At 39.3% G+C, this 22,693-nt stretch overlaps 4 protein-coding genes across 4 annotated transcripts; 2 read left to right on the plus strand and 2 right to left on the minus strand.

Moving 5' to 3' along the window:
• Positions 1-782: 782 nt before the first annotated feature.
• On the minus strand, positions 783-5,813 carry plrg1 (pleiotropic regulator 1). The gene is made up of 15 exons (XM_026360913.1): positions 5,679-5,813; positions 5,352-5,458; positions 4,383-4,519; positions 4,183-4,236; positions 4,005-4,098; positions 3,786-3,873; positions 3,584-3,682; positions 3,395-3,487; positions 2,891-3,040; positions 2,686-2,787; positions 2,101-2,203; positions 1,908-2,016; positions 1,535-1,674; positions 1,219-1,412; positions 783-1,120 (listed from the first exon to the last, which is right to left on the minus strand). Exons 1-15 carry the CDS (start codon positions 5,685-5,687, stop codon positions 1,061-1,063), a joined length of 1,539 nt encoding a protein of 512 aa, XP_026216698.1. The 5' UTR covers positions 5,688-5,813; the 3' UTR covers positions 783-1,060.
• Positions 5,814-7,971: 2,158 nt separating this feature from the next.
• On the minus strand, positions 7,972-11,495 carry fgg (fibrinogen gamma chain). Its single transcript, XM_026360890.1, has 9 exons — positions 11,338-11,495; positions 11,211-11,258; positions 10,934-11,120; positions 10,670-10,754; positions 9,965-10,095; positions 9,538-9,671; positions 9,106-9,290; positions 8,560-8,837; positions 7,972-8,386 (listed from the first exon to the last, which is right to left on the minus strand). Exons 1-9 carry the CDS (start codon positions 11,398-11,400, stop codon positions 8,205-8,207), a joined length of 1,293 nt encoding a protein of 430 aa, XP_026216675.1. The 5' UTR covers positions 11,401-11,495; the 3' UTR covers positions 7,972-8,204.
• A 4,423-nt stretch (positions 11,496-15,918) lies between these two features.
• On the plus strand, positions 15,919-17,210 carry lrata (lecithin retinol acyltransferase a). The gene is made up of 2 exons (XM_026360442.1): positions 15,919-16,446; positions 17,058-17,210. Exons 1-2 carry the CDS (start codon positions 15,919-15,921, stop codon positions 17,208-17,210), a joined length of 681 nt encoding a protein of 226 aa, XP_026216227.1.
• Positions 17,211-18,128: 918 nt separating this feature from the next.
• si:dkey-30k22.5 (lecithin retinol acyltransferase family protein) lies at positions 18,129-19,756 on the plus strand. The gene is made up of 2 exons (XM_026360411.1): positions 18,129-18,614; positions 19,601-19,756. The coding sequence occupies exons 1-2, from the start codon at positions 18,129-18,131 to the stop codon at positions 19,754-19,756; spliced, it is 642 nt and encodes a 213-aa protein (XP_026216196.1).
• The last annotated feature ends 2,937 nt before the right edge of the window (positions 19,757-22,693 follow it).

Genomic DNA, 22,693 nt, shown 5'->3' on the forward strand with positions numbered 1-22,693 from the left:
TTCTTATCATGACAGGACCTGTGTATCTACTGCTCTTTGAAAATGTGTGAGTGTTTTGTCTGACTGGACTCACTGAATAACTAAAATGTTCCCACACTGCTGACTGGAAGGAGGGAACCCATCTTCAGAAATCCCTTTAGACTGTCGTCATTTGTACGGTGGTTTCAATCTCAGTTTCAGAACTGGTTTACCCTTAATGTACAACAATAATAATAATACTTGAGCAGAGTCTATAATTTGTTTTTTCTTTTAAAGAATGTAAACTCCCACCGTGGCTAAAACCCCCAAATAAAATAACATAAAACACAGAACATGACCAAGACGTCTGAGATTTCCACTGTAAAATAAAAGTGTTTTACTAGAGGAGAGTTACATGTATTGTAAGTTAATAAAATAATAACAGCAACAACAACTACTGTAAGGGGAGTTCATGTAGAAACTAGTTCTAATGAATACTGTTTCCGTTGTTGTCTGATGTTGTCATCACAGGAAGGTGAGAAATGATTTTTGTAATTTGTTTGAACTGACTCTTTAACCCCACTGTAACTAAGCTGTGTCACTACCAGTGCAGTTGATGTAAGCTTTGTGCTGCTGTTGATGGACTCGACTTCACGTGAGCAGATAATCCACCCGACTGGTGACAGCAGAGACACAGTGCGACGCCTGCAGATCTCTGTTACTGTAAGGAGATTAAGAGTAACGGCTGTAAATGCAGGAACACTGTCACCACCTGATCTGTGTGAATCCAGAAACTCATCTTTGCAAAATAAACATTGAACATGTGAAAAATGTGGTCTTTTATTAAATGGAGCAAAATAAGCTTCACAATGCAAATCAGAAAAAGGCAATGTTTGTTTTCATGTCTGTACAACTGGCAAAACGATATTTTCCTGTCTAACATCTTACGATAAAGACTGCATACGTTTTATAGGAGAGAATTTAGAAGTTTGCCTGGTGAAGAAACACTAACAAGCAACACTTGATGGGTGGGTCTAACAGTCGGTTTGTAGAAATAAAATTCAAAATTGTTGCTGCAACAAAAGGAACAAAATAAAAATCATTAAAATCGTTTCCTCTTGAGGATTTCTGGTTTCCAGCTGACTGGATGACTTTCTTCTGTCTGTAAGAGAGAAAACAACAGTTGATAAATTTTCCATCTGCTCACTGGGAATAAGCTAAGAAATATAAACTGATTTAAAATTGGATCGTCAAACTTACCGCTGTGTCGTCCTCTTTGTAAACTTTAATGGTCTTGTCAGCCTCCGCCGTGATCAGTCTGCTTTCCGAGTGGTCGAACACGCAGGCAAAGATTCCAGACTCACTGTCCAGAGACCCGGGCTGCACAGCGGCGTGAATCCGCTGGAAGTTGTAGCCCGTCCTCCAGTCCCACATGTGGATGGTTCCATTGTCGGCTACAGAGAAAATAAATGTGTGAATTTTGTGTTTCTAATATTTTAATACTATAACAAACTGACCTCTAGTAATGTCTTATAACGTTATTATCTGTCACTGTCACATCTGATCATATCATTACCTCCAGACACTAACACGCCATCAGAGTTAACAGCCAGGGTGTTGATAATGGCGTTGTGACCCGACAGGTTCTGGATGAAGTTTCCATCTGGAAACATCCACTGTTTGATGTTATCAGCAGAACCAGAAGCGAACGTGTATCTGTAAATCAGAGGAAATAAACCAATATTAGAACTCCCTGATAGAGAAAGCTTTGCTTATTTTGTAGAAATAAAACCTTATTTACAATAAAATAAGACCAAGAAACAAACAAACAAAATAAAAAATAATATGTTAACCTGACAAATGATTTTTCACAGTTTATCTAATTTATAGACATTAATGTTTTGTTGTGCAGCTCTTCAGACGACCTAGATTCCCAGCACCACACTTACTGCCTGGGGTGCAGCACCAGAGTTCGGACAGACTTTTTGTGGTTGGTCAGTGTCGCTCTGGTTTTTCCAGCAATCAGATCCCACAGCCTGATGGTTGAATCGTGGCTGCCTGCAATGAGTTAATCAGCTGTCAATAGTTACTCAGGAAGAAACTGCAGACGTATAGCATTAAACTGCAGTTAAATGTTTTTACCAGTGATGATTTGTGGCTCTGCAGATTGGCATCTGACCGTGGCCACAGTGTTGGTGTGTCCGGTGAGTGTGTGCACGTTAGCTTTGGTTCTGATGTCCCACACCTGTGTGGACAGAAAAGAGAATCCATTTAGTCTGACGGATTAATCCTGCAGAGTTCAAAACATATTCATCAAAGAATTTACTGGTGGAAGGACACGACACAACAACTTATACACCCCATAACTTGAACGGATTGAAATTAAATTTCCAAAAGCAGCAGGATTCATCTGGACGCTGTGTTTGGTCTTCAAACAGGAGAAGTTATTAACATTTGAACCTGAGTGTAAACTACAGGTAACTAATCCAAATGTACACCATTGAAAAACCCAAAACCAGAAGTTATTCATGCTTTCAGACAGGAGTCAAACCACAGTCTCTAAACCACAAAGTAAACATTCAGTAATTATAAATAACTCGTCTCCTTTTGACGTTAGACTGCAGCAGGAATATAAATAGATACATTTTAAAGTTTTTCTCCTTGGACAAAACTAAACCTAACAGACTAACTAACATTCAACACAACACATGTAGAGTGAGCACTTGCCCTTGCTGTGGCATCTCTGCTGCATGTTACCAGCACGTCAATGGTTGGATGCAGATCTAAATCGTACACAGCACTCAGGTGCCCATGATAATGCCTGATGACCTAAAGGACAATGAATACATAGAAAACACAGAATCATGAAAAACAAATTCCTCAGTTTATTTTGAAAGTGACTCTCAATAACTCCATGCTACCAATAACACACCTTGTTGTACTCCAGATCCCAACACTTGACCTGCTTGTCTTCTCCACAGGAGAAGAGGTAGGGGCTGCGGCTGCTGACAGCTACACCGCGCACCGTGCTGATGTGTCCAGTCAGAGAGAGTTTCAGCTTCCCACTAGCCAGGTCCCAAATCTGTCAAACAACCCACATTACAGTCATGTTAGGATCATTATAGAACATTTCTACATCATAAAAATATCTTTATAAAAGATCATGTTTCAGTTTTGGTGACATTGTTAGACATGTACACATTGAGCGTCTGTTTATTGTGGAGGTCTCTGTTAAAAATAGTGTTGTACTGGACTATAGACTGCATCATATTGGGCCTGTATATTTTTGTTTTGCCTATTTTCAAACTGGGTCAGAACATTACATTGTATATTCCAGTCCTACTTAGTAAAGTGTTCTACGTTACCTTTGTTATTGTTTCTGTTGCACAGAATAATTAGACAAAACAACAGACACATTATTTTCAGCTCTACTCACCTTTATGGTTCTGTCAGCAGAGCCTGTGACAAACCACTGATTCCCAGGTTCCACAGCGATAGACCTCACCCAGCCGAGGTGACCACTGATGACCTATCAGATAAAACACAGCACTGTTAAAAATAACACAGTAGGTGGAGACCTCACTTTAGCATCAGTGTGTCAAAGGCATGCACACATTTTATTTACCCGAAACAGTTTCCATGGTGGATGCCACTGGGGTTTGGGCATTGTCGGCGCTTTCCTCATGAGCGCAGAGTTTCTGGTGCCGCCTCCTTCCAGTAGAGACTAAAATAAATACATTTATCATCAGCTCTGCACTTTTTTCAGGGACTATACAGCAAAGAGAAAGATATTACATAAATGAAGGTGTAAACACAATGCGACCTACCACAACAGACTGAGGGTGAGATCTCTCTGCTCCTCCTGCGTGTCGATGAATGTCAGCAACACTAGCTGCTGTGCGGCTCGCGTCCAGCCTAAAATTCAATTATGATGTAAATTTTGTTTGTTGTCTAAAAAGTGTGAAAAGTTTTGCATTTTGTATTATGAGAAACTGCTACTAATAATTTACCTTACTAATACACTGTGGAGAGAAGAAGGTGTTTACCTGACTTGTGAGGGTGGCAATGCCAGCGCCATGGAGTGAACTCCTCCCTCACTGGGATTCCTGTGCATCTTTGTGTCGGCAGTCAAAGCTAAACCTGTCAAATGAAAAATACTGGTGTTATAAATTAAAGTAATATTGAACTAGTGCAGCTCAGCTAAAATAAAACCATTGTACTTACCAGGACCAGAGGGGTAAGCATGTGTCCCTGTGATCAGGTATTCTGGGTCATCTCCTGGATAAAAGGAAATTATTTTAACACAACTTCTTTCCCACAATGACTGGGAATTTTCACTGACACATCTACGAAAATACAATTTCTGTGTGGGTGTTTTCTATTAATTTACTGTCATGAAGCTCCAGTGTTTGTTTCTTCCTCACCTGGCTGTGTGTAGCCCTGCTGGCCTTGCATGCTGCCTGAAAGATGTAAAATTCGGTCTTTTCCTTCCTTTAGGACGGGCATGTGTAAAACTGCACCATAGTCTGCTTTCAGTTTTGTTCCCATCTTTAGTTTGTGACTGCAAATACAGAAGACAAGACACATCAATACCTTTGCTCCAAAACCAAACATTTGACCATAGTATCTAAGGAACATGCTTCATATAGTGGTGGAGACTCTTTCATACAAGCAGCAACATTTAAGGCACCGAGTGCTCAGGGTTCAGTGACATATGGCCAGGAGGACCTGGAAGTTGAACTACTGTTTGGGTCGCAATCATAGTTCACTACTTGGTTTGCCTGAGTTATGTTTGACATAATGAACATATACACTAAAGCTTTAGTTTTCGATTTGTTTGTTGCTCAATTGGCACAAAAATAGTGGCAGATTTTATTCAAATAAAAACTAAAAATACAAAACTAACTATTTTGAATATTTGGGACATCACATTTTGCTGTGTAAGGTTGTTGGTGTCTGACTAAACACCAAATAAAATGAAATAAACAAAAAAGCCAAAGAGGGCTCCTGAAGTTAATGGGAAAGTTAAAGGAAACATATCTCTATGTTATCAGAAAAAAATATATGGGAAATGGGAATAACACAGTTTGCATGTTTCTGCAAAAGCATGAAACTACTAACATGAAAATATAGTTTAAGTGGCAAATCAAGAAGATTAATAGATCATTTCCAGTTACTAAATAAACATTTGCCTATAAATTAGCAGAAAATGGAAACACTAAATAATAGAGGTTATGTAGATACTTAAAAACGTAAATGTACTTTTACCACAGAACAACAAACACCACTGAGTATTTAAATATTATGTTGAACTTTGTGAAACCTAATCGTTCGTGTGAAAACACATAAATCAACTTTCTTCAACAGGTATAAATATAAATGATCAGATTTACCTTTCATCATCCAGAGCGATAGATTTCGCATGGTCGGACACAAACATATCATGAGTCCTTTTGAGAGACCTGAACACCAAAGTGTGGACTGAGTGCTTCTGGACATCCTGTGGAAAAACACAATCATCTTAACTACCACTGTATTTTACCCGCGATGTTTGAAGTTACTCTAATTTTCAATATATTTAAGTTTAACACATCTAAAATCACAACGTTAAGATATCGCGTTTCAGCAATTAGCCGGGCCCGACCGTGTGTAACGTAGCTAGCGTCTGAGCGGGAGCAAAGAAAAAGTCCCGAAAGAAAAAACATCAGACATCATCTTACCTCAGTCATTGTGGTAAATAATATACTGATACAACACAGTGGCTCAGGAAAGTATTTACTCCAATATTTATCTCTTGGTCACGGGCGAAAATGTATCACAAACGTAGAACCATGACCACCATAGACGACCCGGTGATCCGGAAGTAAACAACAAACCAGGGGCGCCTATAGTTGGTCAGCGCCACGTCCTGGTCAGGAGGTGTACTGCAATTCTTCTTCTTTAAAAAATATAAGAATAAAAATAAAAAAAAGACACTATATTCCAGAAATGTCAGTATTTTAATGTTCACTCGTTGATATATTAATACAGTGACTGTAAGTAGTATGGAAGGAGAAAACCCAGTTAAGAGCAAAGTCGGTTTACTTAAAAAAACTCTCACCAGCTGGACGTGAATACATACATATATATACTATTTAGTATGGTGATGCATAAAGAAGCCCAGTTTGGGGGCTAATTAAATCATGTAAAGTGGCGCCCCCTAGAAGTAATGTGGTGTAGGGTACATGTATCAGATTACAGATTAGATATTTTTATTAAAATAAAAAATATATTTCTATGTAAATTAAAAACGACAACAACAACGACTGAAGAGTGATGGAAGATAGGCTCCACCTAAAACATTGCGCAAACGTCAGACCTCTGGTTGAAGGTCTGGACTTGAATCAGAAGTTGAGGAAGACACACACCGCCCACAGGAGTGAGAAGGGAATACACAAAGAACCCAACAACCCCCCCTGGCTGTTGCTGGCTGGGTTTAACTTCACAAAGGTTCAGAGAGGACAGAGGCACAACTAAATTAACACACACAAAAAGGAAACTTTGCCGATATCTGGTGATCTCAGGTGGCGCTCCATGTATGTGGGGATTTTACCCATTTGAATGAATGTAACTTGCAGACAGCACAGGCCAAAGTGTCCTGCATGTGTACTAGACCATGTTTGCCCAACAGAGCAGCTTACACTGATCAATGATTACCTGATCCCCAAAAGCCAAAAAGTGCTGTCTGGCTTGTTTGTGTAAAGTGTGTCAGCTGCCCTGTTTTGGCGTAGTAAGGCTATAACCAAACAATCACGTTTAAAACCAAAAAGTCTGAGATATTGCAAAAACATCTCTTGACTTTCGATCACTTCAGGGAGTGAGGTGGCCTTTATGTGGGGCATTTGCACAATCAACTGATGTTACGACAATATACATAAAAAGGCATTTGTTATTTTGGCACTACCATTTACAACAAAGCAGGTGGAATTTGGACTCTACAAGTAGTTGCTGAGATGAGTGGGACTAGTACTAGTACACAATTAAAAGTAAATAAACTGTCCAAATGCAGAATGAACTTCACATGGCAACTCTACCACAATAACTTTGGGCGTAATACTGAAAAACTGAATTGTGTTGTGTTTCTTAGGAAGCAAATCAGTTTAATCAATGATTTTAATTTAATTCCATTTATTAAAAAAGGTTTTCTGTGGAGACCTGTTCAGTGTGTACCCCGCCTGTCGCACAAAGATAACTGGAAAAGACTCCAGCACCCTGTGACCCTTATCAGGAACAGCAGTTAAGATGGATGGATAAAAGGTTTTCTGTGGAAAACCACTCATTTATCAAAATGTTATTAAAGGTGATGCAAAGAAAATATGCTGCTTGTGTACCCATGTGATATTCCAGTCATTTGTAAAGAATTGAAAGTCAAATTCAAAGTGTTTGTGCACATTTCGCAGTTCAAAAAAATAGAACATCTAAGTAACACAGTTACCCAGGCCTTGAATGTAGAGTGGTCAGACGTCACAGAAGCCACAACTGTAGTTTTAAAGGATGTATATGAATATGTTGGGGTCTGAATACTTTAGTGACTGTAGATTGTGTTAGTATTTATAAAACTTTAATAAACACTGGTCAGAGGCGATTCCAGGATTTTATCCTCAATGGGGCTTGTTAATGAGGAATTCAATTTTGTATTAGCATCAAGCTAATAGGCTAGTTTTACACATTCATTGTCATTTGACTGGGATGAGAAATGTGTCTCGATGTTGTAGATATTTAAATGTGCTCTCAATTTTGATATGGTTGATCTAAATATCTTTTCTTTTGTATATTTCAGTTTAAAAGTGTTTCTGGTAAGTTGGTGTAAAATGACAAAACGTTTTTGCAGACTCAGACATACGCCTTGTTTCTTGTTCAGACGTTCTACATTATTTTCTTCTTTTGTCTTATGTCCACGTCGTATTTCTAACAGTTTTTCAAATGGACTTCACCCGGTTGTGTTTCCAGGCTAATAAAGTTATCACAAACACATTTGGTAAAGACGTTTATTTAGTGCTTAAAACAACACTTAAAGGAGCTTAAAGGAAAGGAAATTGTTAATTTTGGTTTCAGTTTGGATCAAATCACCATGATATGCGAATCTCACACAGAGAAACATCATACAAGCAGAAATTTTCCATTGGGTGAGTTTATTTGATCGAAGTGGGTTCAGGACTGTTGTGCTCAACACAATGAGCAGAAACAAACCAACACGTGTCTGCTTTTTATACGTCAAGTCCACCAAACTGTTTGACACCAGCATGCTGTCCCTCTGTTGCGATGCGGCTGAGGGGAATGAGCTTCATGGTGGTCTCCTTCAGGGAGTACCAGCGGTTGTGCCATGTGACCCAAATGATGCCGTTGTCGAAGCCATATTCACCTGCATCCTTTTCTGTGTACCTGCCACCTGGATGAAAAGAACACAGCCACTTTATAGCAAGACCTAAATGACTTATATGTGCTACCGGTTTTGTTAATGTACATGTGTGGTTTGTTAATTATAGAGCTTTAAGTGCTGCTGTTCATGCATGTGAGCATTAGTTAAAGGACTGGTCACTGGTTTTGACCATGTATTCTTACCCTGGTAGTATTTGCCGTTCAAATGTGCAGCATGGCATCTGTTCATCCACCAGCCAGAGCCATCCTGCTGAGCGCAGTTACCGTCATACTTGTCGTTGTCCTTGTCACGGGTGCTGAACTGCATGCCGTTGTGTGACGTGTAGAACTTGTCGCTGGGGTCGTCTCCGAAGTCGAAGCCATCAAATGCATCTCCAGCGTCACCGCCAAGGTAGTAACCGTAGGTCAGGCGGTACATGTCGGCCTCTGGTCCCACTCTGAACATGGTGTAGTCTGCATACCTGGAGACAGGGAACCACAAAGAGGGATGGGGGATTTCATTTACCAGTCATTTTTACTTACATACAAACAAACAAACAAACAACAAACAAACGCATGACTGGGGTCGTGTTTGCTTTGTCAATGAGTCCCTTTGCTCTCTTCTTACATAATCTGTTATCATATGTGTTTGCTGTGTGTGGGTGTATGTGTGTGTGTGGGTGTGTGTGTGTGTGTGTGTGTGTGGGTGTATGTGTGTGTGTGTGTGTGTGTGTGTGTGTGGGTGTGTACTTTTTCTTGCCATCCCAGTCAACGAGCTCTATCCTCAGAACAGTTGGAATGGCTGCACTGGCTGTCAGCAGATGGATCTTCTCGTTGCCAAGCCAGAACTCAGTGGTGTCGTCTGGGGAGAGGTAACCAAAGCCCTCCTTGTACTGGATCCAGTCCTTGTTGAAGTCCAGTTTTCCATCACGTCTCTGTGGAAAGCAGTGATCAGAATTTGTTGAGGAAGAAGAACAATTTGATTGTAATAAAATACTGAAATAATCTTTTGATTATTTTCTTGCTAGCCAACAAAACCTTTCCTAAATCCTGATGCCAACTCTAAAAAGACGAATTGCATCAAAAAACTTGTTGAAGTTGAAACTTGAGTTAAAAAAATAATATACAGGAATCATCTAGTGTAAGATGAAGAGCTTCTTTCTCATGTTCAATGGTGCATACCCTCTGAATGACTGTGAAGCCGCGTCTAAAGGTGTCGATCTCACAGTAGACCAGGAACTTCTCAGTAGCCTTCGCTGGCTTCACATAGTAAAGACCACTGATGGTGGCGCCTTTGTTTGCAATATCCTGGCAGTCTGTGAACAAATTACATGTTATGTGCCAGGTGATTTACAAAAAATAAATCCAGACTCAAACACAAAGACTTACAATTGTAGGTTTGAATTATATTTTAGTTGAGAAGCTCGTTAAACACGAGGTTACGAAACGTTATGTCTAGATACATGTTTACTTTGCACTGATGCAGCATATTGATCTTAGTCTCTGACTAAACACTGAACAAGGACAAATGTTCAGATGAGGCATGATTGAGAAACCTCTTATGAAACAGAAGCGACCTGAAGGTCACAGTAGATTTTTTATTTTTTACCTGATCCTGTAGTAGGTTGGATCTCAACCGAGTCTTTGCAGGGCTCGCTGCATTTCTGCTGCAGCTGAAGGGAGAGTTGTTTCAAATCTGCCATTCTCCTCTCGTTAGACGAAATTAAATTCTCAAGTTCACTGGAAAGAGGGAGAAAAACAAGGGTTATGTGGTTTTATCATTAGGAATGAGGGGATATTTAAAAAGATAACTGACCATAGTTGGAAATAATTACATTTTAGTTCTGAATTAAATGTATTAATATTATTAATTACATTTTTTTCTGAATATCAGCAGTGAGTCTATAGGTCAAAGAGGTGTGGGTGGCAAATCACCCCATGATCTGTGCTCTGTGCTAATTGTGTGGGCGAGGAGAATGGTGTGCATTGACCTTCAGATGTGGGCGGTGGAAAGCAAAAGTAGCAAAAAAAAAAGAAAATTGGAATTTTTTTTAAACTAGAAAAAGCATTTAAAACCTTCAGAAGTATCAAAAATAGATTCAATGAATCCTCAATGTCACGTTATATTTTTGGATTGAGCAAGTAAGTAAGTAAGAAACACTGTGACATGAAGTAACTTCAGCTTCAGCACATTATGACAGTGGACTTTAAAGTACTCTAAAATGTAGTAAAGTAGAAATAAAAAGTTACATAAAGTACAGTAAAGTTCAGTACTTCAGTTGTTGTGGTCTGTGTATGATGTATTGTAACTTACAATATTTGTTGATCCTGTGCTGTGATGGTCTTTTCAAACTGACGAACATCTTCCAGCATGCTCACTGACTTTTTGTAGTACGAGTCTGAAATGAAAAGTCAGTTTCAGCTGTGAACTCAAATCTACAGACACATTTTGTGCTCATGTCAAATAAAATCACACACATTCTGTCAAATAAAACACAAAAGCGTAAATGATTGTCATCATCTTAAAAGACGATGTGGCTCAGGACAATATTTAAAGGCACCAAATTAAGCGTTTCACCTTGCGGGGAACTCTTTTGATGTGAAATCGCAGAGTCTTTCATGTAGACCACCTTTTCTTCAGTCCCCTGGGTCAAATTGGAAATTGTTTCCAGCTCTCTTAGCAAGTAGTCCACATCCTCCGTCGCTATGTCTGTATACCTCTGCAGGTAATCGGCCACTCCACATGTAGTGGGACAATACTTTCCCTATTTACAGACAGAAAAAAAAATAACGCCATTGTGCTCAATAATGTCTCAACATGCAAACTGCACTGCAACTTGTCACGGTTTACTTACAAATCCATCATTTGAGCTGCATGACACAATGCTGTCTCCTCTGGTTTGCTGCACACAAAGAGACACACGTTTAGAAAATCAGTGGCAGAAATCGGCGTCAGTGAAAAATCTCACTTGAGTCACTCACTGCTGATGTGAAGGAGAAAAGTAACAGAAGTCCTCCCGCCGCTGCAAGAAGCGATGGAGCCATGTTGCTTTGGCCACCAGTTGTGGTCTCGTCTTGTTGGAGAATGAAGAGCAGCTCGGTGGTGTTGGGTATTTATCCGAACAAGGTCCTCAGTTCACTGTTTGATAAGAGGTTCAAATGTAAACATCCCAGTCAGAACAAAGCTGTGACTCAAATGTCCAACAGCAATCATTTCCCAGATCTGATGGGGTCTGTAAGCTGGAGTCGAACTATCAGAACACAGTCGTCTGTGATTATAAGACAAACTGTATATTTGTGTATTTCACAGTGATGCAATGATGACAAAGCAAAGCTAAGTAAATGATGACTCAGCTTTGGACATCCATGTCTTTTGCGTGAAGCGCATGGCTTGAACTGCCAGTCTGCCTGAACCTAAAAGGCATGATTACAAAACAGTTCACTAACTTCTCTCATTCATCTTATCTTAAAAAAGTGAGCGATTTCTTAAATAAACAATGTTCAGATGTCCAAAGCATTAGCATTAGTGTACCAGCTGACAAATGATGCCCACACACAGTATTTCTGAAACAAGACCAGGGCGAAACAAATGACTGGCTGGTGTAAATTCAGAATCAGCATGTTGTTGTTGCTTTTTGCTCATGGCCGCCCACCCTCAGTCTGGTTCTGCTGGAGGTTTCTTCCGTTACAGGGTGTTTTTCCTCTCCACTGTCACCTCGTGCTGCACAAGTGGGATTGTTTTGTTTTTTTTTAAACTATATATAGTTGTATTGTTAGATTCTGTATGGTTTCTTCATTTTTGAGTGAGATATAGAACCTTTATTATCTGGATAACACCTTCACTGAGGACTTACCACAATTCACTCCACTGTTTAATCACTTTTCAAAACACGCTATTAATTCTAGTGAGTACGTAGGAACTCCAATGAAACAATGCCAACCTCAAAAAAAGGCGTTATGGTTATTTTTTGGAACATAAAGAAGACAAATGAGTCACTGGTTGAGCTGTCTTTGTATAAAGATAAAAAATCAGGGCCATTTAAAGTAGTTTTCCATGGGAACTTGCTCATGCAGGCCTGTGTTTCAGAGAGGTATTAATGATTTTCATCCTCCAGTCTAAAGGGAAAAGGTGATTTTCTCAGAACACAAAGCACCTTTTTCACAGGCTTAATTTGTAAGAAGCACATGTGCAGCTGAGCTACTGTTGACAAAACTCGAGCCAAACTCTTTGGCACAAGACAAATCAATAGAAAAGAGCAGAACAGTGCTTCTCCTGTGGCCAGTTAATATCTGCACATGTTTGGCATTAACAAACTATCCACTGCAGTAAATAAATGATCGAATCTTTGTCAGCCCCTAAACAAACTTATCAAATAAGTATGAAGGACAGCTATCAAATTGTTGGTTAACTGTTTTAATGTTGTGCTATAGTGACACTTTACTGATTTTCCATTATAGTTTTTACTAGTTTTTTTTTTTTATTCAGTCCCACTCTGTCCATGTGGAATAATCTCATTAGGACAGCTATGTTAATCTGCATGAAGGATGATGACCACTCGCAAACAAGAGTGCATAGTCAACCACATAAAAAGGATAAAAAACCTGAACTGAAGCCATTTAACAAAAAGACAGACCACTGGACAACTCAACATAAACCACGTTTCCCATACTGAACGATTTAACGGCATGATTAAAGTCTATGTAAATGTTCAGATATTTACATAACTCTCCAGGACAGTAAAATCACATCATCGTCTCTCCCACATATCTCTCGTTTCACGTTGTATCGCTTGTTTTGAGTCATAGTCATGAAAATACACCTCTTCTCTTTTAACGAATGAGTGTGAGGCCATTTTTTTTAAAGCATGGCCCACATTCAAAATGGGAACATCTGCTCATGATCTCAAGGTTACAGAGTGAGTGGGTTGAAAATCTATTGCTTCAACGTGAATTGTGGTGATATCGTGGAGTGAAGTGTAATATTTTTCTGTTTGACAGAAGAATGTTTCACTTAGTCCTATATTGTTCCACACACTGGTGATATCATGCTAATATTTAGTGGGATGTACAGGTTAAAATGGAGAGTTGTTGATAATGGTTAACCAGAGGCTGTTGTTCAGGGAACACATGGCACACACACCATATTTTATTACATCAGGACAAACAGTGAGGACACACGTAACAAAATAAAGCTTAATAAAGCTTCATATGTTGACATTAGATGATAAATCTTACCTTAACTCTGTGTGGGTTTTATTATGTGGAAAAAAAAACTGGCCCCGGACAGATATGAAGAGTTGCTGACCTGAGAATGAACTGTCGGGCTCGTCAGCCTAAATAGAGCTGAACCTATGCTGAACTGGCCTCTTTGTGTAGATACAACACATGGAAAGTGTCTCAGTCTTTCTTCACGTGCCATGAAGACATGGATCCTGTGTCCAGGATGTTAAGATGTGCTTCGGCCTGTAGATGTTGGTGATGCAGTCTGACACTGATGCAAGGATGACAATAATACACAGTTTATAATTCATCAGAACATAAAGCAACATATCAGAAAACACTGTCAGTTGTCATTATAAAGACAAACAGGTGCAATTCTCCAATATTTATCCGGTAAATCGAGACACAGGAAACGCTCACGTCTTCAGGAAATGTGTCAGCCAGTAATCAACTTAGGTTCGGCATTGTTCACATGCCGTCAGACTGAGGTCGTCTCACAGGGAATTACATTTTAAGAGCCGCGTTAGGGCCCCCCCCCCAAGTCTGGAGCTCTTTGACCACGTTGGAAATCTCCCCAGAACAGAGGTTGTGATGCCACCTCAGGGTTCAACCTGTGGTCACAGACTGTAAGTCGACTCAGCTGAACGTGGTCTGAGCCGAGCTAAAACGTGCTGCCTGGTTGTTGTTGCTCACACATCATAGACGTTGGTGGTGTTCATCATCTTTCATGAAAAATATTGAATTTGACAACTTCTTTTGTTTTTTTGTGTTACTAAGCAACTAAATTGACCTGAACACAGTGTGTTGCTCCTAATATTAACAGTACTCTATACATTTATTGTAGCTCACTCTGCTCCCATTTGATTACATGTGGTTTGATGTGGGATAGTTTGATCTTGAAGCTGCACTATAATAACACATGGCTCTCATGGTCTTCACACTTCTGTTTGCTCACTGCTTGTTCCCATTTATTACTGCAATCAATTCGTGTAGTTCATCCTCGTATTCATTCTGAGAAACTAGAAGCTGCTCCAGATCAGTGCTAAGTTATCATATTACAATGTCACTTTTATTGCCACTAAATGCCACTGTTAGTTCCTAACATAGATCCACAGATGTTTGACACACACAATGTTTTATATCACTTTTAATGAATTTCTAATTATACTGCAACAACTACTGTGAAAGGTACAGAGCCCCCTAGGGGTCATGGTGTCACTGCTGCATATCCACCTACAAGGATGGATGTTTTACCAGAGAAAACAGAGATAATAGGATGAATTTAGACATTTTTAGAAACTATATATATATATATATATATAAACTTATATTTTTCTAAACATTGACTCAAAGTCTTAAGCGGCAAGACTTTATTGGCAAATAAACTTCTTAAAAAGCGATAAAGGAGTTTGAGCCCCGCTTTTGTTTTCAGTTTATGAACTTGAGTTGATGATTTTCTGCTTTTCCAGGTTACAAGTACAGTGTTGTACAGTACAGAGTCATTAATCACAAACACTTACATAAAACACATGCTTTGTAGGTCAGACCACTCGGCCCATATTTGAAAACACAGTCGGCCTAATTTAAATAGGTAGAAGAACAAAACGCTATAGTGTTTCTCAAGGATGTTTCTAGGTCGAAAAACAAACATGAAAATAAAACTTTCAGGATTATGGTAACCAGGTCAAAGTAATGTTACATCACAGCATATGGTTCAGAAAGTGCTGATTATATAGAATAAATCTCTGTGTTTCTGCAGGTCATTGTTTGGAGAGTAATCAGCTTCAATGTCTAATTAGAAATGAGTTCCACAAAAGAGGTCAACAAAGTAGGTGGTTAAAAACAAAACAGGGAGTAATAATAATAATAATAATAATAATAATAATAATAATAATAATAATAATATAATGGAAATCACCAGTGTATTTTACTTTAAACTGGAGCTCTATACGATCCAAAGACAACTGTAAAGGCTCCTACTTTTTGTGAGTAACTCTTCTGTGGTTTCAGTCAGATTTGATCCAGGATTTGTACTTAGTAAATGATCTCATTACTTCTTCGAACCAATCAAAGAATCTGTCTAGAAATCATAAAGCGAATTGAATTGCTCTGTTTTAATGCAACTAAAAGTTCATAGTGAAGAACAATAAAAAACAAAAAACAAAAAACAAACAAAAAAAAAAACAAGATGTAGAGAAGGGGGGATGAGAGAAAATGCGCACGTGTACACGGTCACTCGTGACCAATCGGGCTCTCCGGATTTTCTCTCCTCGTGCAGCCTGTGGGAATAAAAGGCTCGTTGCTCTAAAGCACCTTCACACGTTTTCTACGACAGCTCCCAAGATGCTGCAGCTGTTGACCTTCCTGGTGCAGAAGCTCTCTCTTCTCTCCAACTTCAAGCTTTTCGAGTTCAGCTGGTCCGAGGATGAAGACCGAGCTGCGCAGCGCGGCGCGCCACAGGCCTTCCGGAGGGGAGACGTGCTGCAGGTCCCCAGAAGCATCTTCATCCACTATGGGGTTTATTTAGGAGGCAACAAGGTCGCTCACATGATGCCCGACATCCTCCCCGTGTTCACAAGCGACAGGAAGCTCATCGGCTCCGTCATTACAAACAAGAGACTCATCCTCGGCTGCATCTACAGGCGCGCCACAGTGCGCGTTGACACGCTGGACAACTTTGCATATGGCGCCAAAGCAGAGGTCAGCCGATTGTACAAGAGGAAAAATGCGCAAGCGTTTCGCAATGAAGAGGTCGCCAGGAGAGCCGAGCAACTCGCGGGGGCGACCCCGTACAGTCTGCTGTGGAATAACTGTGAACACTTTGTGACCTACTGCAAATACGGATCTGCAAAGAGCCGGCAGACTGAGGAGGTGCAGTCCCCCATCCTTTACTGTTGCACCAGTGTATTATGAAATACTCATGTATTCCCTTGATCTAAAATACTAATGGCAGTGGGGACGTTTATCCAATGTCATGTTGAAGTGTGTCTTTGTACTTATGCTCAGGCCACTTAAGGTCCAGATCCACATTCATTCACTTTGTTTGTAGTCAGTTGAAACATGTCTGAGAGCCGAGGGGTAAAAGAACATCCTGTTTAAATCCTCATTTGACACGAAGGCCCCTAAAAAACAGTATTTTGCTGCAGGGCCGGAGTATTGTTCCTGGTCTTATGCATTGTCTGTGTCTGTCCCTGTGGTTCATTGGAGCACAGTCTTCAAAACAAAACAACATGGGGTGAATCTGGGATTTAAGGGCAGGGGTGTATCCGTCATAACAAAGGCAATGCCTGGCAATACACCTTGAAAATGTTGTTTATAGAAGTTATTCCCTTTAACTGGTGAGACGTGTTGCTGCCATGGTGTTTACAACATGTTAGAAGTCTGATTTTAACACTTTTTTAACACAGCTGAGCAGAAATGAATGTCTGAACTAATATTTATACACAACCTGTTAAATAACGAACTATTTCTTTTCTTTTTAGTTCTGTGAGGGCCTGAAATCCGTCATCAGAGATAAACGCAGCATTCTCGTAGCAGGACTGCTTGGGATGATCTACATGGTCTATTTCGGAGCGGCACCTTGGACGACACTACTCACAGTTCTTATCCCCTTCAGTCTGTGGATGGCCGGTTAAAGGAGTTGAGCACAAGGAACATTTAGCCGTTAAAGACTGACCAGAAACCTCTCTAAATACTTTCATTTTATTGTATAGACAGTGTTTTGTGCTATGATGTGCAGCAATAGTTTTGTATATGACTTACTGTTGTTTATAACTGTACGTATGGGGACTTATAATTAGTGGTTAATTCTTTCTAACATATGGAAAACCACAAATGTGGATATACAGGTCAGTATAGTTGTACACTGACTACAAGTATATCTTAATGTATATATAATGGGCATTTTAATCTTAGTGTACTTAATATAACTTTGTAAATATGACAGATGTTTAATAAAAAAGTTATTTTACCTTGTGCGCCTTGTGTGAGTGTGATTCTCCAACTGCAGTGAAAGTGATGACGCAGTGCCATCAAACTGCAGTCAGAGTATTTTTTACATTATATTATATTATATTATATTATATTATATTATATTATATTATATTATATTATATTATATTATATTATTATGGATTTAGCTTATTTGATATTACATTTCAATTTTAACTTTGTTTAATTATGTGATCCAGTTGAAAGTGTAAAGTCCTGATCAACACTGAGGTAAATATAAATCTCAAGAATATAGACGCTGTTTATCGTGTTTACAATGTTTATTTGGGAACGATGGATCAATCATATGGCTTGATCTGAGGCTTCACCTAGTTGCCAAGTCAGTCTTCTTAATGAGGGCCCTTGACCTTAATACCACAAACAACGCCTGAGTTTCAAAATCCAGCCACGCAGCAAAGTGATTATAGAAAGCTCCTTTATTTCTGTCAAAATCATACTCCGAGGGTTGACCAACATCTAATCCAACTAATCACACAAGCCCCTCCCAGTGCCAACATAAATAAAATGCTCAGGTGTCAAGCACTTTGCTGCACATTGCCATCATGTTTCTCTGCCAGCTACTCAACCTTTTCTTCGTAGCCGCCAAAACGGAGGAGAAGCCGAAATATGACCTCTCCCTTTACAAGCGTGGTGATCTGTTAGAGGTCCCCAGGACATTATTCACCCATTTTGGTATCTATTTGGGTAACAACCGTGTGGCTCATCTCATTCCGGACATCCTTCCTGCGATTACCAAGAATAAATCTGCTATTGCTAAGATGGTAACAAATAACCGCCTGCTGCTGGGGGTTATCTCAAAGGTCGCCAGCATCAGAGTGGACTCTGTGGCAGATTTTGCTTATGGCTCGGAGATTCTAGTCAACCACATGGACAAAGTGTGCAACCAGCCTCCGTTGGACGGGGACGAGGTGGCACGAAGAGCTGAGAAACTCCTGGGATCAGTCACCTACAGTTTGCTGTGGTACAACTGTGAACACTTTGTCATGTACTGCAGATATGGAATGGCCATCAGCTACCAGACGTACCAGGTAGAGTGAGTGAGCTCTTGTCAGATGGATAGATTCACATCCTTTAAAGTCGGTCTTAATACCGTAGTGTCCATTTGAACCAAACCTGTGATCTGTAAAACGTGTTTTGATTTGTGTTAAGACATTTGGTCACTGCAGGTGAGCTGCTGTGAAAAGATTATTTAGTTTCTTCCTGAATAACAGAGGATAAATGAAGAAGGAACGGTTTACAAAAATAAAGTAACTGTGAAAGATCACTTGACTAACTCATATCACCTTTAAAGTACTTTCTTTATGCACAGAATGAGGGCTCCGATCTTTGACAATGAATTTGCTGCAGGAAAGAATTACAGCCAATAAATGTTATGGTTGTGTGAGTATGGTTTAAGACAGATATTAAAATCAGATAAATGAAAGTGCTTTGGATGTAGTAGGATTCAATTGAATTACTGAATAGTGTTTGGTTTACAAACTGTCTGCTGGTAAAAGCTGAGGTTGTTTTGGTTTGGTTCATGTTTTCAGTGACCTTTCATGAGTCGTACTTCCACGTTTTATGGCTAAAACATAACCTGTAATTCTGTGTTTCTATCCTGAGGAATGCTGCACTACTTTGGTCACATGCAAAGCCAGAGGTTTCCCACGTGTAGCATTTGAAATGTCTTTAGTGATTTCCATTGATTTTGTGATGAAGAGATTACTGAAATATAAATACTCGTAACAACTTGTGTGAAGCAGTGTTAACGTAAATAAAGTTGTGTGATTCAACAGTGATATTTCATAATAAGTGATTACTTTAATGCCAAACTTCAGACTTAGTGCTGTGGTTATAAAAGGATTAATTACACACACTAAAGCCTGACTCATTTGTGAGGATAGTAGCTCCATCTAGTGTTACCTTTAAATCACTCTCATCCTGGAAACTGGTAGTTTTCACAACACACCTTCACTGCACTATGTCATTAATGATTTATTTGGCATCTGTTTATTCCTCATTCTCTTTCTTGCAGTTTTGCACAACGGTACGGAAGATAGTCTGCAGCAGGATGAGTGCCTATACGACTGTGCTGTGTGGTGTAGGAGCCATGCTGTATCTGGACTGTGTGTCGCCGCTGACACTTTTACCAACCCTGCTCGTCTCATTCACCATCTGGATGGCAGCCTAATGTCATCTGGCAAGACAGTCTGACTCAGATATAACACACTGAATTGAAGTCTTATGGATTAGCATTGAGACTAAAGGCACTGGGAAAGAATAAAGTGTCATTATGTTTTATATCCTTTGGGAAATTTTTGCTTTATCTCATGGTTAAAGATTTTCTTTTCTCCTAATTCTTGTGCTGCTATAAAGTCTCTTCTTTCTATTAAATGTCTACATTTATCTGTTGTCCCTCATTAAAGTTTACCAGGCTCTCAGCAATAATCTAATTTAACAACAGCAGCTCTTAGATTATACATTGACATACAACGCAGCACAGTGGTTAAACTCCTGACTGAGATGAAGATGAAGACTTAATCAGGATCGAGACTATTCACCACTGCATGCAATGTGGTCACAATCTGTCATTGCACTGGACAACAATTATTAACAACATATTTAAATAATGAATTATTTCAAGGATCTTAGAGTATGATTTAAAAATCATCAATCCTACTTACAGAGATAATGATTAAAATATGGCTTCATGACTCAGAGGAGATTTTTGGCAGTGATAATTATTCAATATATCATCAATGCATCTTAATTAGCATTGAACTGTGGAACTGTTTTTTAAGTTTATATAAAATGTACTAGTCTGGAGCTAGGTTTTTATAAGTGGGCTCCAGTCTTTGTTGTTTTGTTTTTGATATCACACACATTACTGCAAAAACACTAAATAAAAAAAGAATGAGTTCAAACAAACAAGGAGAGAAGAACCACAATGGAAAGTTAGATATGCAGTAAAAAGGGAATAATAACAGGGTAAGAAAGGAAATAATTACTTTGACCAACGCACAACAAAATATGAGAAAAATAATAAACCGAACTTTTAATATTTTCTAGAAATATTTCTGCAGCACTGAAGGTCCCAGAAGCACAGTGGCTTCAATCATCTGTGACCTTGAGCGGGCCGTCAACCCAAACTGAGCAATGAAGAGAGAAAGGCCTTAATCAGAAAGGTGACCAACAGCCTGAAGGTCACTGTGAAAGAGCTCCAGCGTTTCTCTGTGCAGAGAGGAGGACGATCCAGAAGAACAACCAATCAGGCCTGTACGGTAGAGTGGTCAGACGGAAACCACTCCTCAGTAAAAGTTCGACAAAATACATCTAAAGGACTCTAAGTCCATGAGAAACACAGAAAACTGGAAACCACAGCATGAGCTCTTTAGCCTGAATTTCAAGTGTCATGTCTGTTTGAATATAGAAATTTACAGAGACACAGGACAACTTGCTCTGAATGTCCTTGACTGGTCTGGTCAGAGCCCAGACTTGAACCCGACTGAACATCTCTGAAAAGATCTAGAGATGTTCAGATGTTTGTGGAATTTTGAGAAAAATAATGAATTGAATCAATTTTGGAAAAAGGCTGTAACATAACAAAACGTGCTCTAAATACTTTTTGGATGCACTTTACAATACTTTCCACAAAAATGTGAGCAAACCTGTGATGACAGAATCTCAACCTAAATGACCATGCACCCTACAGTTTGCTTGTCTCTCTTGATCCATAGTAGCCTCTACATGAAATATATAGGAGTACATGACTATACTAACATCCCTGCATGGACTATATCACCTGAGTTTACTCCTCCCCTTCACAGGTAAATGTAATATTGGGTCGTACTACTGCTATTATACAGGAGAGAACAGTTTCCACAAAGGCACTGACCCTTCATTGTACTGAATTGATTTACAAGAGGCTGATACAATGGGACGGATCCCGCATGTTCTATTAGGCGGAGTGCAGATGCACAGTCCCAGCTGAGACTGAAGACTAACTCGGTTTCGCCATCCCTAAAATTGACGCATTTCAGCTTTTAGATGGAAGGAATCAGATTTTCATTTCTGTATTCCCACAAGTCGTCAAGGGGCTCGCATATATATGGCTACCAATAATTAAATCAGACGTGATCACATGATTGATTTAAAAATACATCTTTTAGTTTCTGAGAGAAGAAAGTGGGATAAATCCATACTGTGAACAACAACAAGAATTCCATCTCCAGGATAAACATGACACTTCCATTCATTGCCATTTAAAGCCAGTGTTTATTTTTGGATTGTCACAAAGATCAATTCTCCTTCTGCATTTGTGCAGATTCCACGCTTTGGAAAAATCCTCAATGGTAGTTGAGTAAATATTCACATATGCAGATTCCACTCAAATCTACGTGCAAATCAAACCTGACAACTGCTAAAAATGTCAAATCAAATCATAACTTTTACATTTTCTACATTAGAGTACACTTTCAGATTATAATGATCACAAATTCAAACACAGACAACTCCACAACATTGTGAGGCTCTTAAATTGAAAGTTAATCATTAGTGCACATGTACTGTTGCACATCCTCTCGATTCTTTTGCCTACTGTCACCACCAAAATGAAAGACGGGGAAAGTATCTGTCAAAATAGTTTGTGTGCAGAAAATAATGGTGAATTGCTCTTATTTAACCACTTCACCTTCAAACTGGTATTTCACCTTTCGATCTCGACATCATGCAGGGATCTGCAGAACTGCAGAGAACAGATGACATTTGGTCGATAATTTTATTTAATAGGCTGTGATTAAGTATCTCTGACATAATGTCCCTGTGTAGCTCAGCATATTAATGTCTCTGCTGTTCACAATGATGAATGCCCCAGTGTCTCCTGCAGACACAGTGTGTACGCAGTGAAAACTCCTGCAGGTATTCAAGTATCCATCAGTCACATCAGATATCTCTGGAGCATGATTCTATTTAGATCAAAGAGATCAAACGTCAGTGAGAACTCGGTGCTCTTTTGCTCAGTTAGCGGCTCAGTGCATGTTGTTGTTCAGTGTTTTAACTTATAAGACAATATAATCTATAACTTTACACAAGTTTTGATCAATAAATCATTAAACATAAGAGGAATTAA

Source organism: Anabas testudineus, chromosome 1 (genome assembly GCF_900324465.2).
Source record: "Anabas testudineus chromosome 1, fAnaTes1.2, whole genome shotgun sequence".
Lineage (NCBI taxonomy): Eukaryota > Metazoa > Chordata > Actinopteri > Anabantiformes > Anabantidae > Anabas > Anabas testudineus.